This window comes from Pan paniscus, chromosome 12 (genome assembly GCF_029289425.2).
Source record: "Pan paniscus chromosome 12, NHGRI_mPanPan1-v2.0_pri, whole genome shotgun sequence".
Lineage (NCBI taxonomy): Eukaryota > Metazoa > Chordata > Mammalia > Primates > Hominidae > Pan > Pan paniscus.
The window spans coordinates 111,222,542-111,240,513 of record NC_073261.2 but is presented as its reverse complement, the minus strand read 5'-3'; the positions used below and the strand labels follow the sequence as shown (position 1 = coordinate 111,240,513).

The 17,972-nt window shown below is 40.9% G+C and overlaps 1 protein-coding gene across 3 annotated transcripts in view; it reads right to left on the bottom strand.

Annotated features, from left to right (window-relative positions):
- Window positions 1–17,972, bottom strand: part of NBAS (NBAS subunit of NRZ tethering complex) — a 393,407-nt gene that overhangs the window by 110,467 nt on the left and 264,968 nt on the right. For all 3 annotated transcript variants that reach the window (XM_003826980.5, XM_034952644.3, XM_055108231.2), the window contains 2 exons: window positions 14,560–14,789; window positions 8,713–8,823 (listed from right to left, as the gene is read on the bottom strand). In XM_003826980.5, the coding sequence (XP_003827028.3) occupies window positions 8,713–8,823; window positions 14,560–14,789 (341 nt within the window). The remainder of the gene's footprint in view (window positions 1–8,712; window positions 8,824–14,559; window positions 14,790–17,972) is intronic.

Sequence of the window (17,972 nt, the reverse complement as noted above, 5' to 3'; positions counted from 1 at the left end):
ATTTCTCTCACTGCCTCCTCTATTGGCACATGCTGAATATCCTTCTATTCTGTTATTCGTAACGTATTTTAACTACTTATTACCTTGTCTATCTTCCTTCCTAGACTGTGCTGCTTGATGGCACAGACCTTATTACATCATCTTAATCTCTAGTTTCTCAATACCAAGAATCAGTGTGTGGCACAAAGGAAACATTCAATATATGTATTATGAATGCCAAATAGATGAGTGGATGAGCAAAAAATTAGGTGTCCTCTACGTACAAGGCACTGTGCTCACCACTGGGGAGGATATAAAGACTTACAGCATAGAGCTCCCATCCAAATTTGAAAATCCAGTTGAGTTATAAATACTTACAGTTAAATAATGATGCAAAACAATAGTATCACCTGACAAAGGGCACAAAATTATAGTCCAATTAAGAGAAGGATCACTAAAAGCTATGACTGCAGAAGATGTAGAAATCAATGATAATGGAAGGCTTAGTGAAAGAAGCACTTGAATTTGGCAGGAAGGAGTGAAGCAGAAATAATGTGAACAAAAGTATCAAGAAAGCAAAACGCCTGTACAAGGAACAGTGAATATAAATGTCTGGGTGGTCAGAAATTATACTTGATAATATCACTATTCAACGAATACCATCATCTCTGAAAGACAGTGTACACACAGTAGTATGGGACAGTGAATCACAGAACTTCTGATGTTCCTTCATAATTTGCAAAATGAAGTCTAAAAACAATGTAGTAAGGAAGTAAATAAGAAACTGTGTAGTCGCAATAAAAGGAATCTTATTGACAAAGATTTGCAGGCAGAACAACATGACGAAAGGAGGAAAGAAAACAAATTTGTATTTATCATGCTGATTACTTTCTTGCTAAGTTAAAGTTGGGTAATTATCAACTTATAGATGATAAATTGCCATTCAGAGAGGTTATATGACTTGTTTAAGATAAAGAGTCCAGATCTGTCTGGACTCAAAGTACACAACTGCTCAGGACATCACAAAGCAACCATCAAGGTCAAGCACCCATATCAACAACCACTTCAAAACCGGGATTCTTTCTGCAACACAGATATGAGTTCTCTCTCCCAGCAGCAATAATCGAAAAGAGTTCTCCTGTCATACTTCATTCGTAACACCTTGATAAACAAAGTATTCAAGACAGACTCATCTACAAAATGGACAATGACTATATCATAACAGCTTTAGTTCATTCGTGTTTGACTTGATTATGAATATAGTCTCTCTCAATCAACATTACTTTCCCTCTTGCCCACTCACTTATTCTTCTGTGCCTACAATTTAGTTTGCCTGCTGTGCAATTTTACCCAATTATCTTGTCAAGACAGATACTGGAATACCTTTACTGACACATGATAAATACCCAAACCTCCCTTTTCAGTAAATTACAAGGTGCTAAGATCTTTTATAGATGCTAGTAATCAATAGCTCATTTTAATCGTTTCCATTCTGAAGAAAGAAGCTGTTATCTTCCCTTTGGAACCAGAAAAGGGAAATCTTTCTTTGAAATCTTTGTTTAGAAAAAAATTCCAAAGAACCCATATTCAAGAGAGTAGAAAGAAATACCATGAAACCACTGTGGACTTTTCACTAATCAAATTAATGATTACCCTTCAAACCTGTTTAAGTGATTTTTCCTGAACCAAGTTTTAGTTATAAAGCAGCTTATATACATAGTGCATATTTAACTTTCAGAGATTAACTAACAGAAGAAGCCAGCATTAGTTGCACTCAATGCACAGAAATAAATTATTCATACTAATCTCATGATTAAGGTGTTCTGTAATGGCTTCCAGATGTCAGTCACCCAAAAATGTGATTCAAGAACATCATGTATTGAAAGGACTTTTATTTGTGTAAGAAAAACAAATTTATTTAAATACATTTTTCTTTACTCAGCTGAGATGGAGTGATTATAAAATTTCATTAGCTCACTGAAAGGAGTGCTTAGAAGGAAAGAGGAAGGAGGAGGCAAGAAGGAAGAAGGTGAATGGGAGAAGGGAGAAGGCTGCCGGGAAAGGGGGAAGAGAGAATAAAGAGGATGGGGAAGGGCTGGAAGTGAAAATGTACACATAACCTGCCAGCACTCTTGTTGCTATTAGCTCATTAACACTCATAATAACCCTCTGCAAAAGGTCTAATTATTCCTATTATCTGAAGGAAGCTGAGGCTCAGACAAAAATCACACAACTAGTAAGAGATGGAGACTGATTCTGAGTTGGGTCTTTCAAGTTCGGCTTTCTGCTTCTACTCAATAAAGCAATGAAGCTGATATTTTCACGTTGAAATTTTATGTTGGGTACAGTTCAGCTGCAGTGGCTTGTAAGCATTTTCCCCAAAGACTAACCCTAAGAGCATGAAGATCTATGAATCAACGTGAATGACCATCACTGCTGGTGAACAGTGGCCTCACCATTGACTACTGAGCAACAAGACAATCTACCCTCCAAATCACAACTGCTCCTGCCTGAGGAAGTCAATCCAACAACTTAGCACATAAATGCCTCAGGATGACCTTGATGTAGCAGACTTGATCTATAATGCAGCCTGACAGCTGAATACGTGATTACTCAAGGAAAACGTGGTCAAGATAATCATGGCATTTTTTAGTTTTGCCAACATTCTGGCCATGTGTCTGCAAACTGAAGAATGGAATTTAACTAACTTTTCAAGAACACCCAGGGAGTTGATGAGAGAATCAATAAAGAGTGTCTTAGAGTCTATTTCTCATCATGCTGATATTCAGTGAGTTCCTTTATGGAATGTTTTCTGACAGGAACAGAGTGAGAATGTTGAAGGCCATATGAATAGGCTTTGTCTCTTCTATAAGGACAACCTGGTATCCCTAAAGCCTTTTAATTTCTCATAGAATGTCAATTCTGACTTGTTTATATACTTCATATTACTACCTCGCCAACAAAAACAGTTTTAAGAAACACTATAGCATAGAAATAGTAATAGACACCACTTATTGAGAACTTACTAGTGCTAAGCACTATGTCATCTGACTTAATTCTCACAAAGTGTATATCTTATCATTGATACCCATACTGACTTGAAAAATAATTGTTGAAAAATCAGATGTGCAATGTTAGGTTACCAGGGCCATGCGATGGGTCTGGTAAATCTAGCCTGTTTCCAGAATTAATAATAATAGCTACTATTTTTTTTTAACACCTAATACATACCAGGTATTCTGAATAAATCTCTTCAATCTCACAGCAGTTCTGCAAAATGGGCTGAAAATAGTCGTTTTGCAGAGGAGAAAACTTAGGCTTAAAGAGATAAAACAACTTGTCTATCAATAATATTCTACAAGAAGGTCACAGAGCCAGAGCCTGAACCAGGTTTGCATAATTTAAAGCTTGCGCACTTTCCACAGGCTATAAACATACCAAAATGCGTTTTCCTGTTTATGTTTTGTGCCACTATCAGGCGTTTTTGACTATTTGGAGAAAAACAGTGTTAAGGATCACAATATGAAAATGAAGGTTACAAGTTACAGATATATGGAAGGAATCACTTCCACTTTCATAATGGCAGTAATCAGTATTTCTGGTTTTTAGGATTTCTAGATTTCTTCTTAGGCACAATGCAAATCACAGTCCTAATCAAATAATCTGTTCCCCTAGACCAAAAGAAAGAGCAAAACCAAATTTAGGGCTCAATTTTAACAACTGTGTAAGACCTATAACCTGAATATGGACATTCAACATTCCTACTCTAACAAATATTTCCCCTGGTCTTGTATTTTTGTTTTAGTTTTCAATGTCATGACATACTTTTGATCATCTAAGTTACCTTAAATCCTGGGGGATTAATAACTAATAGGGGTTAGATGCTCCCTCTCTCTCTGTTAACCACTCTCACACTAACTCTTCAACTGAGCCAGAGTTCTTCAAGGAAAGAAGAGACGTAAGGGCCAGAATTTAGAATTCTTTACAGTGTAGCAACCCGGACACAAACCTATGTGAACAATAGTAACCTTCAGGCAGAAATTCTATTTTCTGTTTCAATTCAAAAAAAGGTAAGGCAGATGCAATATAGTTTACTCGTCTCTCCTCAGATAGACCTTCTTCTTACCCATTCTTGCATCTGGGACCAAAATAATCCTACTAAAGAATATGAAATCAGCTCTGGAAAACAGCACAGCACATTCAGAGTCCCTATGACCTGGGACCCTCCCCATGTGTCTAAAGGAAACAACAGTAAACTCACCAACATTGAAGAAGGTGGTATTATGATCTCTAGCAACCAAGATAAATCACTTGTATAACCATTTGAGTGACCAAAAAGTAGATATTAGAGTGAAACCAAGGCATAGGATGTTTGGCCTTGAAATCTGCTGTCTAAATAAGAAGGGAAAAGATGGAAGGTATTACCGAGTCTGGCAGTATAAAGACATGTCCTGTCCTCCATTTAGTTCTCCTTTGCTTACTCTGTCCCAGCCACAATGGTCTTCCTTTAGTTACTCAAAAACACCAAGAACTGTCCTGCCCTTCTTTTCTGATGGCCTGGAATGCCCTTTCTTCCATTCCTCTTCAATAGTCAGCTCTTTCCTCCTCACATCCAAGAGAGGCCTTCCCCATTTACTTCGTGTGCATTTCCTTTATGGTACTTACTACAACATACAACTTGCTTTTCGGCAGCTTTTGTGGGCGTCAGGGTGACGGGGGAGGGTTCCCTATTAGAATATAAGCTCCATTAGGGCAAGGATGTGTCTGTCTTGTTCAGCACTTAACACTATGCTTGGAATACAAAGATACTAAGTAATAATAATAATATTTGATGAATAAATGTGGTACTATTATATTAGCCAGAAGCATCCTCTGCATTTCAAAATGACCCTGTGTCCAAAACTGAAAAGTACTAATCAAATCAGCAGAATTAACAAGAATAACACAAATAATCATAATAGCCTTGATATAGTTTGATTGCATCCCCACCCAAATCTCATCTTGAATTATAGTTCCCATAATCCCCACGTGTTGTGGGAGGAACCTGGTGGGAGGTAACTGAATCATGGGGGTGGTTACCCCCATGCTGTGCTCACGACAGTGAGTGAGTTCTCATGAGATCTGATGGTTGTATAAGGGGCTTTTCTCCATTTGCTCTGCACTTCTCCTTCCTGCCTCCCTGTGAAGAAGGTGCATTTCTTCCCCTTCGTCTTTCGCCATGATTGTAAGTTTCCTGAGGCCTTCCCAGCCACGTGGAACTGAGTCAATTAAACCTCTTTTCTTTATAAATTACCCAAGCTCAGGTATTTCTTCATAGCAGCGTGAGAATGGACTAATACAAATTTAAAAGAGCCACTCAGTTATACATTTTTCACAGATTTTCTCTAATCTTCACAACCCTCTAAGGTGAGGATAATGATCCCTGTAACCCAGAAAACAGTGACTCGAAAGGATTAAGAAACATGCTCCAGGCTACATGGTTGGTGGCTGTGAGCAGATTTGGATCTTGAAACTTAATCTGACTACAAAACCCATGCTGTCATCAATAGGCCACAGGTAATCTGGTAGTTACTATTGTCTATAAAAATCCACCAACATGTCTAGAATAGCCAGAAATGAAGATGGCTACTAAGTTTGTAATGAGTGACAAATCAGCCTTGAGTCTGGGGGGCTCAACATGCCCCAGTGGAACCAAGAGGCTGAGAGAGCCAGTGTCTGCTAGTTGGAAGTGATTCTAGGCATTCATGGCCACCCAAAGCTATCACTGCTATTTAAAACTAGCAAGACATTAAAACAACAACAACAAGAAAAAGCGGGAAATGGAAAAAAAAAAAGAGTCCAGCAACTCAAAAACATATGTGTTTATGAGAATTATCTCTGACAAGAGTGAAATTCCAGGAAAAACTTCCATTAATGAAGCTGTGATCATATGTCAGGTACTACAGGTTAGATATTTTACCATTAAATAATTTAATTTGTATTACTCCTTGCTTAAAGGGGAGGAAAATGAGCTTCAGAGAAGGGAATTATCTTGCCCATGGACACACACCTAGAAGTGACACCAATAGGATTTGTTTGATCTAGCTATTTTGATTTTAAGGCTTATGATTCATCTGCTATATAATGGTATCTCACCCAACCCTCTCTGTGTACACTTATCCGCAAATGTGCTGATGCAGGTGATACCTCCAAAATCAACCAGGATGAAGGGGAATGTACAATTATGAGAATAATAACTTCACAGGGGAAAAAATTACTTTTTAAAGGAATAGTAAAACAAAACCCTAAAACAAACAACATTATTTCTCTTGCAGCTTCCCAGAGTCACTCACTCAATAAATAAATGTTGAGCAATTTCTATTGTATTAACAAGGCTGATTTCTAATACTATGTTACCAAGTTAGATTAAATAGTAAAGCAAACAGCTGCCTTTTAAGTAAAGAACAGGCAGCACCTAACACCACTTACTAAATCAATATTAAATGCTTTGCCACTCACAAGTGATGGTGCCAGGAGGTAATGGTTTCCTGCTTTTGTAATTGCTGTGCATCTGCATAATCACAGTGCTACCAGGTATAATGATACGCTAGGAACAGTCTTGCACATCACTCGATTGCCTGATAATTTATAATATATTCAGAGACCAAGGAAGCATCCTGTTTGTACAGATACAACATCCTTTTATGTAACATTCAATGAAGGAAAAAAGATATTTAATAAAATGCCAGGATATTTTAAATGCCAGTGTGCGTATCATAAGAAATATTTATTTGAACATATTACTGTGCTTCAAAAATGATGTCCATGCAATATTTATCACAGATCACACTATATCCCATGTAGCAAATTTTTAATAAATACTTAAAAAGGAAATGTTAAAATTTCTAAGTGATTAATAAAAATTAATGGTGCTAAAAATAGCATTTCTTGACCATTCAGCAGGATTTGACCCCACTCAATACTCACTCCCTTTCTTTAAACTCTTTCTTCCCATGACTTCCCTAAAATAAGATTCCTGTTTCCCCTCTTACCTACCTCTCCTGCTGCTCTTTCTGACCCTTTTGTTAGCAGCTCTTCCTCTACCATTTTAAATGTGGAAGACTTCAAGCACTGCCTCAAGCTTTCTCCTTTCCTCATTCTCTGTTCTTTCCCCAAGCATATCCACAACATCACTATTTCTCATCTGTGTGCGTATGACTCCCAAGTTAGTATTTCCAGCTCCATTTGAACCCCAGATCTGTAAGATCCAACTGCGGACTTGGCCTTTTCTCTTGGCTGTTTCAGTATGTATAACTTCCTGATTCCCTTGTCTTCCTATTTTTTCTTTTTTTGAGACAGAGTCTCGCTCTGTTGCCTAGGCTGGAGTGCAATGGCGCGATCTCTGCTCACTGCAACCTCCACCTCCTGGGTTCAAGCTATTCTCTTGCCTCAACCTCCTGAGTAGCTGGGATTACAGTGGTGCCTGCCACCATGCTCAGCTAATTTTTGTATTTTTAGTAGAGACAGGGTTTCTCCATGTTGGCCAGGCTGGTCTCAAACTCCCAACCTTAAGTGATCTACCTATCACAGCGCGGCCTCCCAAAGTGTTGGGATTACAGGCGTGAGCCACGGCGCCTGGCCTCTCTTGCCTTTTCCTCACACTTCCCCCAAAATACCTTACTTCATTGGGTGCTTCCTGTCTCACAGAGTGATGCCACCATCTGGCAAGTGAACAAGGAAGAAGCTAGGGATGCTTCGCGACACCTCCCCTTTTACTCACCCTCATATCTAGCTTATCCGTATTAACCAATATATTAAGTACTATCTATTTCACCTTGTAAATATCTCTAAAACCCATTCTGGCCTGCCTTTCTGTACTTCAAATCACTTCTCCAAGCAATGGTCACTTGTCATGCCGTCTGTTACCATAAAAGCTCCCTAACTGGTCTACGTATGTCCACTCTAACTTTCCTAAAATCTTTCAACACAGTAGCCAAAGTGATCTTATCAAAATGCAAAGCTGGTCATATTATGTCCTTGTTCACCAGAATCCTTAAGTAACCTTTTATTATCCTAGCCTTCTATTTATTATTCGTAGGAAGAAGTCAAAAGCCCCTGCTAGGGCCTTCACAGTCTTGCTGTACAGCCTGGCTCCTATGCCTTGCCCCAGTCTCATCTCACGCCATGTTCCACCCAAATCCCTGGAACTCACCAACACTGTCCATCTGTTCCTAATCAAAGGGCCTTTGAACTTACTGTATTGTCTACCTAGAAAATGCTTCCCTTCTACTTCTGTAGTTAATTCCAACCCAATATTTAAGTCCTGCTTAAGTGTTACTTCCTGGGAAAAGCCTTTGTTAACTATGCCAAACCCTCCAATTGAGCTCAATTACACAGTACTTATCAGTTTTAATTTCACATTTGCTTATGTCTTTATTCAATTATCATCTGTCTCCTACTGTAAGCTATAAGTTCCAAGACAGCTAGGATGCCTGTTTTTGCTCATCATTGTAACCCTAGTGGCTAATACTTAGTCTAGTACACAAAAAATTTTCAGTAAAAACATTTGAATGAATACATCAATGAATGGTAAAGGTGTATCAAAGATGTATAAGGAAAGAACTTACCAAGACACTAGTCCACTGTAGATGAAAGGAAAACTAAAATTGTACTTTATAACTTCTTCAAGAGTCTTCAAAAATAGACTCTAAAGAAAGACATGGAAATAAACGTACATATGAACTGTGTGCTTACCCACTGTCTGTGAAGAGGAACTCCAAATGGGTCATAAAAACTTCCCAGCAGGAGACACTGTAACGTTGTGCCAGAGAAAGAGCAATGCTGTAGACGCTTTCCTCTAGAGTTCTGCAGAAATGTCCATCAGGCCCAGGAAGGGAGAGAGGAGAAACACACGACTTCAATCAGCAACGAAAATGCTCATTAGGACTGCTCTCCAGTGAGAGAGGTGCAAGCAGTGTGGTCCTTAATAAGACAGTTCACACTGATCCAGGAAAAGTACTTCCAAGGAATTGTAATGCTCTTTTTCACTGTGGTGCATTACAATTTACTAAGGACTTGTCTAGACCAGTAGTTCTCAACTGTGGATGATTTTGTTCCCCGGGGGACATCTGACAATGTCTGAAAACATTTTGAGCATAAAAAGTGGGGCAAGGGGCAGATGCACTACTAGCATCTCATGGGTAGAGGCCAGGGATGCTGCTGAGCATCCTGCATAGACAGTCCCACACAGGCATCCCGGGCAGCCCTGCGTGGGCATCTCCCAGTAGGCATCCCGAGCACCCATGTGGGCATCCCCCTGTAGGCACCCCGAGCACCATGTGTAGGCAGTCCCGTGGAGGCATCCCGAACACCCGCAGACATCCCGCACAGGCATCCCAGGAATCCCCAGGTAGGCATCCTCGCATAAACATCCTGAGCACCCCGTGTGTGCATCCCCGCATAAACATCCTAAGCACCCCATGTATGCATCCCCGCATAAACATCCTGAGCACCCCATGTATGCATCCCCACATAAACATCCTGAGCACCCCGTGTATGCATCCCCGCATAAACATCCTGAGCACCCCGTGTATGCATCCCCGCATAAACATCCTGAGCACCCCGTGTATGCATCCCCGCACAAACATCCTGAGCACCCCGTGTAGGCATCCCTGCATAAACATCCTGAGCACCCCGTGTAGGCATCCCCGCATAAACATCCTGAGCACCCCGTGTGTGCATCCCTGCATAAACATCCTGAGCACCCCGTGTAGGCATCCCCACATAAACATCCTGAGCACCCCGTGTATGCATCCCCGCATAAACATCCTGAGCACCCCATGTATGCATCCCCGCATAAACATCCTGAGCACCCCGTGTGTGCATCCCCGCATAAACATCCTGAGCACCCCGTGTGTGCATCCCCGCATAAACATCCTGAGCACCCCGTGTGTGCATCCCCGCATAAACATCCTGAGCACCCCGTGTAGGCATCCCTGCATGGGCATTCCGAGCACCCCATGGAGGTAGCCCGAGCACCGTGCGTAGGCAGCCCCGCATGGGCGTCCCGAGCAGCCAGCGTGGGCATCCCGAGCATCTGCATAGGCAGCCCCCACAGCCAAGAACTGTCCAGTCAGAACGTCACAGTGCTGCGGTTGAAAAGATATGAACTAGACTCCAGAGCCTACAATCAAAAGATAGTGCATCCCTGGTCTAGGGGTAGAGACTTGAGAAAGCACAATTAGTCACTTAACAAACTTCTATGTTTTCTACCCTGTGCCAGGTATTGTGCTAGCTCCTTAGGAACTAAAAACAAATGACCATTTTTCTTGAGGAATTCACAGCCTAGTGGAAGACAGAAGATGTGAACCAGCAATTAAATATAGCGGTGGTAGAGCTAAAAGAGAAGACCATGAAGCTCCACGAGAATGGAAAGTGACCATTGTGAACTGCAAGTAGGAGGATAAACACACACCCAGCAGAGGGTGGGAGGGAGAAGAGCCTTCTGAGAGAATGAGGGCTTCTCAGACATGAGAGAGAAAGTGAAGGTCAAAGTGAGGAACGTACTGGGTCCTCAGGCCTGCTAGGGGACCTGCGTCTCTTCTCCAGGCAATGAAGAGTCCATGAAAAGTTTAAAACAGGGAATGACATCGCCAGATTTGAGAATCTCTAGGCATATAAAGAGTTCCAAGAAAGCAGTCCTGAACACCCACATTAAGGCCATTTTAGAAAGACTACTGCAGGACTCCTATTTTCCAGAAGAGAAACGCAGGATGGAATTTTTAGTTGGAAGAATGGTGTGGGTGAAAGCACAGAGACAGAAAAGAAATCTCTTACTATTAAGTCACTCTGCTAAGACTGTATTTCCCCAAGCTAAGGAAACCATGGCATTTATATGCTTGCATAGCCAGGGGCTGGCAAACGTTTTCTGGGAAAGGTAATACAGTAAATATTTCAGGCTTTACTGCCAGTCTCTCTGGCATAGTCTTCTTTTTATGGCTTTTGTTTTTGTTTCTGTGTTACTATAAAATCTTTTTAAAAATGCTAAAACCATTCTTTGTTCACGGGCTATAAAAGAGACCAAGGCTGGATTGACTTTGTCAACCCATGGATTAGGTCATTGTCAATTAGAAATTCTTATTTTTTATTTATTTTTTATTTTTTGCGACAGGGTCTTTCTCTGCCTTCCAGGCTGGAGTGCAGTACTACAATCAAGGCTCATTGTAGCCTTGACCTCCCAGGCTCAAGCCATCCACCCACCCACCTACCCACCTCAGCCTCCAGAGTAGCTGGGACTTCAGGAACACACTGCCACACCTAGTTTTTTGTTTGTTTTTGTTTTTGTTTTTTTGGTAGAGACAAGGTCTTGCTATGTTGCCAGGGCTGGTCGTGAACTCCTGGCCTCAAGCATTCCTCTCACCTTGGCCTCCCAAAGTGCTGGGATTACAGGTGTGAGCCACCATACCCGGCCTAGAAATTGTCTCTTGAAGTATTTATTTGAGTACCTACCTCCACATCATGGAATGAGAATTTCTTGAGAACAGGGGACCATTACTAAATCATCCTTTCTATTATGGGGTTATGGCACATTGCCTGGCACAAGACATTTTCAATAAGGACTGATATCTTTATCTCTTGATAAATGTGGGAAGGACCCAAACTATGTTATACCCTCTTCACAGTTACCCTGCCTGACCCCTGAGAATGTATTCCCTGAGACATACAGATAGTAAAGGACAGGTACAATGCACTTACAGAAAACTAATGCCATGAAAATGGACATGCAGCTGGGTGCGGTGGCTCATGCCTGTAATCCTAGCACTTTGAGAGGCCAAGGCAGGCGGATCACGAGGTCAGGAGATTGAGACCATCCTAGCTAATACAGTGAAACCCTGTCTCTACTGAAAATACAAAAAATTAGCTGGGTATGGTGGCACGCACCTGTAGTCCCATCTACTCGAGAGGTTGAGGCAGGCTAATCACTTCAACCTGGGAGGTGGAGGTTGTGGTGAACTGAGATCGTGCCACAGCCCTCCAGCCTGGCGCCAGAGCGAGACTCCATCAAAAAGAAAAGAAAAGAAAAAAGAAGAGAGGAGAGGAGAAGAGGGGAGAGGGGACAGAGGAGAGGGGAGAGGGGAGAGAGAAGAGAGGGGAGAGGGGAGAGAGGAGAGAGGGGAGAGACGAGAGAGAAGAGAAGAGAAGAGAAAAGGGACATGCAGTGAGAAAGACAAGGAAGAATGGTCACTCTATGTACAAGTGAAGGTGATGCTGCAAACGGAAGGACATGAATCCTTCAAGAATTCTTGTGTGCAAGACATTGACAACCCAGCTCCACAGCAGAAGAGGAAAGCAGCAAGCTGGTGGAAACTCTGAGGCATCTTAAAGAAGCCATTCAAACACTGCTGTATATTTTTCTAAGTAACAGATTGTACAGAAGATTCTATTATATGTTTATCAAAAGCATATATTTGTCCTCTAGAACATACTTCAAATAGCATATGCTAGCTGTATGCTTAACAAAGAAAATAAAGGCCAAAAACTCTAGCAAAATGTAACTGATGATATAAGGCATGCCCTGCCTTATGAGTTTTTATTCTGCATGATAATCACCTTCTAAGAAACCATGAACATGGCACCAAGGATTACCAAACATCCATAGCAAAAGCATACTGGACTTAAGAAACCCAAGCTCAACTCCTGGCTGTGTGACTTTGAGCAACTCTTTAAAGCTCTCTAGTTCTGATTCCTTTTCTTAAAAGTCAGAAGGTTGGACTCTTAGGTTACTTTCAAATTGGACACTAAATGACGTTATGAAATTATGAACCTCCAGAAGGACAGAGGAGAAGAGAAAAACAATTCCATATTTCTCTTCTTAATTGAGACCAGCTATAGGTTGTTCCTGCTATTTTTCTTTTGATCTCTCTATGCCATGCCTCATTCTAAAGATAATTTTGGGTGTAGAAGAAGAATTTGGGGTATAAGAAAGAAGTCCAGGCTAATATAAAATTATTACAGAGAACCAAGATGAGTTTGCCACCTTCTCAAGGATTTAAATGATAATGATAAAAAATAACATACTCCACTATCATAATGAAGATTATCTTTGCTATTTTAAAGTAATTTGTCAGGAGAGAAAAATAACCATTAAATGTATGCACCATTTTACCTTAGTTTCAAAGGCTGGAAGCCTAGAGACTGAATCACATCCACTGCTTTTTTGAGAATGGCAATGGGTTGTAGGGGAGGCCTGTGGTGCTGTGGTGAAGATGTGAGGCTTTGGATGGATCCAGGTTAAAATCATAGCTGTGATTCTCACCATCTATGGAACTTAGGCAGTTACTTAATATCCCTAAGCACTATTTTTCTTAACTATAAACTAGGGATAACAACATTTTATCTCACAGGGTTATCCTTGAGGATTAAAAGACATTTATACAAAGTTTATAGAGCACTTTGCACAGTGCCTTGCCCATGATAAGCACTCAATAAATTGTGGTCTTAGAAACAAAACATCTCTACTTAATAACTGTTGAGGGTGAACACATTTTCCCAACTTCTGACATGTAAATACTTCTCATTTGACCTGAACAACTAAAACAAAAAGCAAACACCAGCACTAAAACCAAAGGGATTTCCACATTGAGAAACCAAGGTCTCCGCCTGGGTCTTGAACTGAGCAACCATCTCACAACAGGCCTGCTCTTCCCTTGACAGGGGGAAGGGACTAAAGGAAAAACAGCCGGTTTCTCTTTCTCTACAAGACCAGGACAGATAAAGTCACCCTGAACAACAAGTCAATTGTATCTAGTTTACCATACTGAAGAAGAAATTAAAGTGCCATGTGCTTTGAAAAGTGAGATTTCTAGCCAGACACAAAGGACAATCTTATTTTTAAATTTCCATCCTGAGCTTCCCATTTTTCGCCCCTGATCACATGTTATTACCTCTAACATGGTCATAATCTTAGAACTGGGCTATCAAAACTACAGGAAACTTTAAAAAAAAATAGTAACTTTAAAAAATAAGCTTAAGAAAATCTTTATTTGGTATTTTTGAGACAGGGTCTCGCTCTGTTGCCCAAGCTGGGGTGGAGTGCAGTGGCATGATCTCCGCTCACTGTGGCCTCCACCTTCCGGGTTCAAGGGATTCTCGTGCCTCAGCCTCCCAAGTTGCTGGGATTACAGGCATATGCTACTACGCCTGGCTAATTTTTGTATTTTTAGTAGAGATGGGGTTTTGCCATGTTGGCCAGGCTGGTCTCAAACTCCTGGCCTTAAGGGATCTTGAGATCTTGGGCCACCTTGGCCTCCCAAAGTGCTGGGATTACAGGCATGAGCCACCACACCCATCCAAAAATCATTATTTTAACTAACGATTTAAACATCATGGGAAACTTTTTTAGCTGGGAATGCTGTCTGCATCTACTGATCGGTTTGGAGAAGGCACACATCCCACATAAGACTAGATGAAGTTGGGGAAAGCCCTACTCATAGCAACCATGAATGTAAAACTTCAAAGGACTGAAATTAATAGTCCTGGTAACTGAACTTATTCTTTTGCAGTTTAAATCCATCCCCTTATGAGACAAAGGGTATCACTTACTCTGCCAGACCAAGGATAGTTTCCCTTTTATACTGGTCATCTGCAGTAAACCGCTGCACGTCCACACCCTTCCGAAGGCCCTGAAGGATCTGCGCCTGAGTGAAATCCAGGAGACGTTCATTGTAGCAGTGTAACTGCTTGGTCAGTGAAATAAGGTCTTCAGGCCAGGCTTCGTGCTCATGTCGAGTCACATGCCTGGTGACCATCTTGATTAGTTCTTTGGGATCAGCCTATGAAAGACATGGAAAAGAAGACATTTTACCAACATCATACAAACACGAGCAAGTGAGTAACAAAAGGAAGAAGACCATGTCTGCAAGGAACTGTTTGGCCCTGTACACTATTGCCATTTCATAAGGCTCACAACGGCCCTGAAAAGTCAGTTGCAGAAGTGGCACTTTACCCACGTAGCAGACCACAAAGACAGGACACAGAACTAGGCCCAAAAACAGCTTTTTGAACTCTTGCTCTGTTATTCTTCAACCTTAAAACCTCCGAACACTTAAAAAACAATATATTCTTGCTCTTTCAACTATTATAAACCTCCATCAGATTTGTCTCCCAACCATCTGATCACTCACAGTAACTCACTCTAGAAGTAATTTTCATCGCCATTGCCTAAGTGTTCTCAATAACAAAGTTGCAGTTCAATAACCTCACTATAAATGGCTAGACCCCTGAGGAGAAAAGTATTTTCTCCAGGGATAAGTTCGGGAAAAAACCTCTACCCTGTTCCTGAAATCATAAATAGTGCAAGTTGCATAAAAAAAGTCATCCAACCAATTTTTACTCCTCTAATTTGGGGCTCAATGGGATATTATTCTACGATTCTTAGCAGCTTCTCTAATAACAAGAAACTCATTCAAATAGAACACAACCTAGAATCCAACAGCTGACAGGAAAGGAGAGTAAGGAGATTAGCCACATTTATTTATATTAAAGTTGGTCTGGGTGTTAATGAAGTTACAGAGCTGAGCCATGATTTTGGAATTACTTAACAGGGAGTTTAATACTTGAACAGCATTAATTCAATCAATCCCAATTCCTGGGAAGACATGCTACATATTTAATACAAGCAAATTAGCGAAAAAAAACAAGAATCTACCTTTGGTTCTCAGAAACACACAGCTAATTATAGTAAGCTGTCAGCATTTCTAATGTGTAAGCCATTATTCTGATCTGCACAGGAGATTTGTCAATGTCGAGTCTAGATTACCAAACCCAGCCTGACATTCTCTCTCTTGATCCTATTAAGGAGCAATCTGGGAGTGCTGATAAAAAACAGTTAAAGATATCTTCTTAGATTCTGGCATGTGGATTTGAGTAAAAGTCAATCTTACTATATTTAATTTTTTCCCTGCCTCTATGCATACACTGAGTCCTACTCTCAAAACTGCAAATATGTGTCTCAAGTTAAAAGACCTGGGTTTGAATATGAACTATTCCATAGTAAGCTACAAGGCCATCTTTCATTCATTCAATAAATTTCTTGTGCACCTGTTATGTAACAAGTCATTCGCTAAGAGGACACGGCCCTTCCCTACAGGAATACAGTCTATTAGGACAGACAGTCATGCAAACAACTGTAAAATGGTGTGACACAAGTAAGCCTAGGGTGCTCTGGGAATACACAGGAGTGGGCAGGTGTTATCGAAGTCTTCTTCAAAGAGTTAATGTCTAGGTTAAATACTCAGGTACCATACCAGTAATAACGAGGGCAGCAAAAAACAGGGAGACAAATTCCAGTAAAAGGTAGAAAATGTGCTAACACCTATATGGCTAAGGCTTGAGGGAAAAATGAAGTGTATAAGCCAAATCTAACTGCAATTAGAGAGTGATTTGGGAACCAGCTGCATATAAACAGTATTCCTGGCAACAGATTTAGGCAAAGGGGATGCCGTGCCCCAGCTCTTAGTGCATCTATGGCTGACATTTAACTAAATCCCTTTTCTATCTGTTGGCCAAACCCCTCAGGGCACCATCCTGAACCTCCAGCACGTGCACAGCCACCTCTGCAGTTCCCTGACCCAGGGATGCTGCTCATGGGCCAGCTGGCCCATCTTCACCTGCTCGGCACTCTGGTGTGCACTGCCGTGGCCTGCTGCTCTTATGCCTCATCTGATTTGCACTTTTCTTCCCAGTTGTAAAGACAGCAAGACCAAATATCCAATGCTCATGGTTTTAGGGTGGCAGGAGAGCTCTTTTCAGTTGTTCCTTGAAGGAGTTCCTAGTGCCCCAGATTTACACCCCACAACCAAATCTATGTTCACCAAAACAACGAAGAAGGCTTTTCTTCATGTATATTCTCACCTGGTGCTTTCAGACTGAAGTTTTCAGCCTGAACTTGCTGAATATACCTTGAAGGAAAGGCTATAACCATCTAACCTATCTCTGCGTATAACTCCATGTCCCTCTCTTTACCAGGCTATTGTTTCTATCCCCTACTCATAGAACCAACTACCTTAGTTCTCCCAATGGTTTCTCATAGTTCTGTTCCACATTCATTTTTGACTTTTTATTATCTCCAAGATTTAATACATGTACTGGCAGAGTGGCCTACACTTCTCATTAGCCTCAATGGTAGAACCCCTGCTGATTTCTATTCTCTTTGTATTCTAATATAGTCTATGAAACAAATCCCAAGGCTAGGTGAAGAGAAAAGCTCCAAAATATAAATGTATAGCAAGGATGAGCATGGTTATTGCTACAAACATTTCCACAGGCTCTTATGTAACCTGCAGAAAGTTTTGAGTCTCCACATACAATCTTCGTATGTGACAAAAAGACAGTATTGTCTCCTTTTGCTAATGAATAAAATGACACGGCACAGTGAAATAAGCACAGACACACAGAGCTTACTAGCTGAATGACCTTGTGCAAATTACTTAACTATGAACTTCATTGTCTCATCTACAAAATAGCAGGGATAATATATAGTGTTCATGGTTGTGAGAAGCCTAAGAGACGATATATATAAAATATACAAACCAAGACCTGGTAGGAAGCAGGTGTTCCAAAAATAAAAGGAATTATGGAATTGGCTAAAAGGCATATACAAATCATAGTTTAAGTGTGCCTCTACTGTATAATTCATTTTGCATTGCCTTCTCTTAAATTAAAACTTCTGGAGGGCAGAGATCATGTGTATATCATAATTTGCAGAACACAGCACAGTCTCTTGCACAAATCAGGTGCATGGTCAAAGGGGGAGCAGATTGGACTGGCTTTGAAGTCTGTAGTACTGGTTGATATTGCAGCTTCCCCACTCAGTAGAGACGCAGTCTGAAACAAGATACCTCCTGTCTATTTCCTCACTTATAAAAGAATGTCAGTAGCGCATCCTCCTCACAGTTTGTTATGAGGTACCAAAAAAAAAAAAAGGTATTTTAAAGCTCTCCTTTCTCCATTATTCT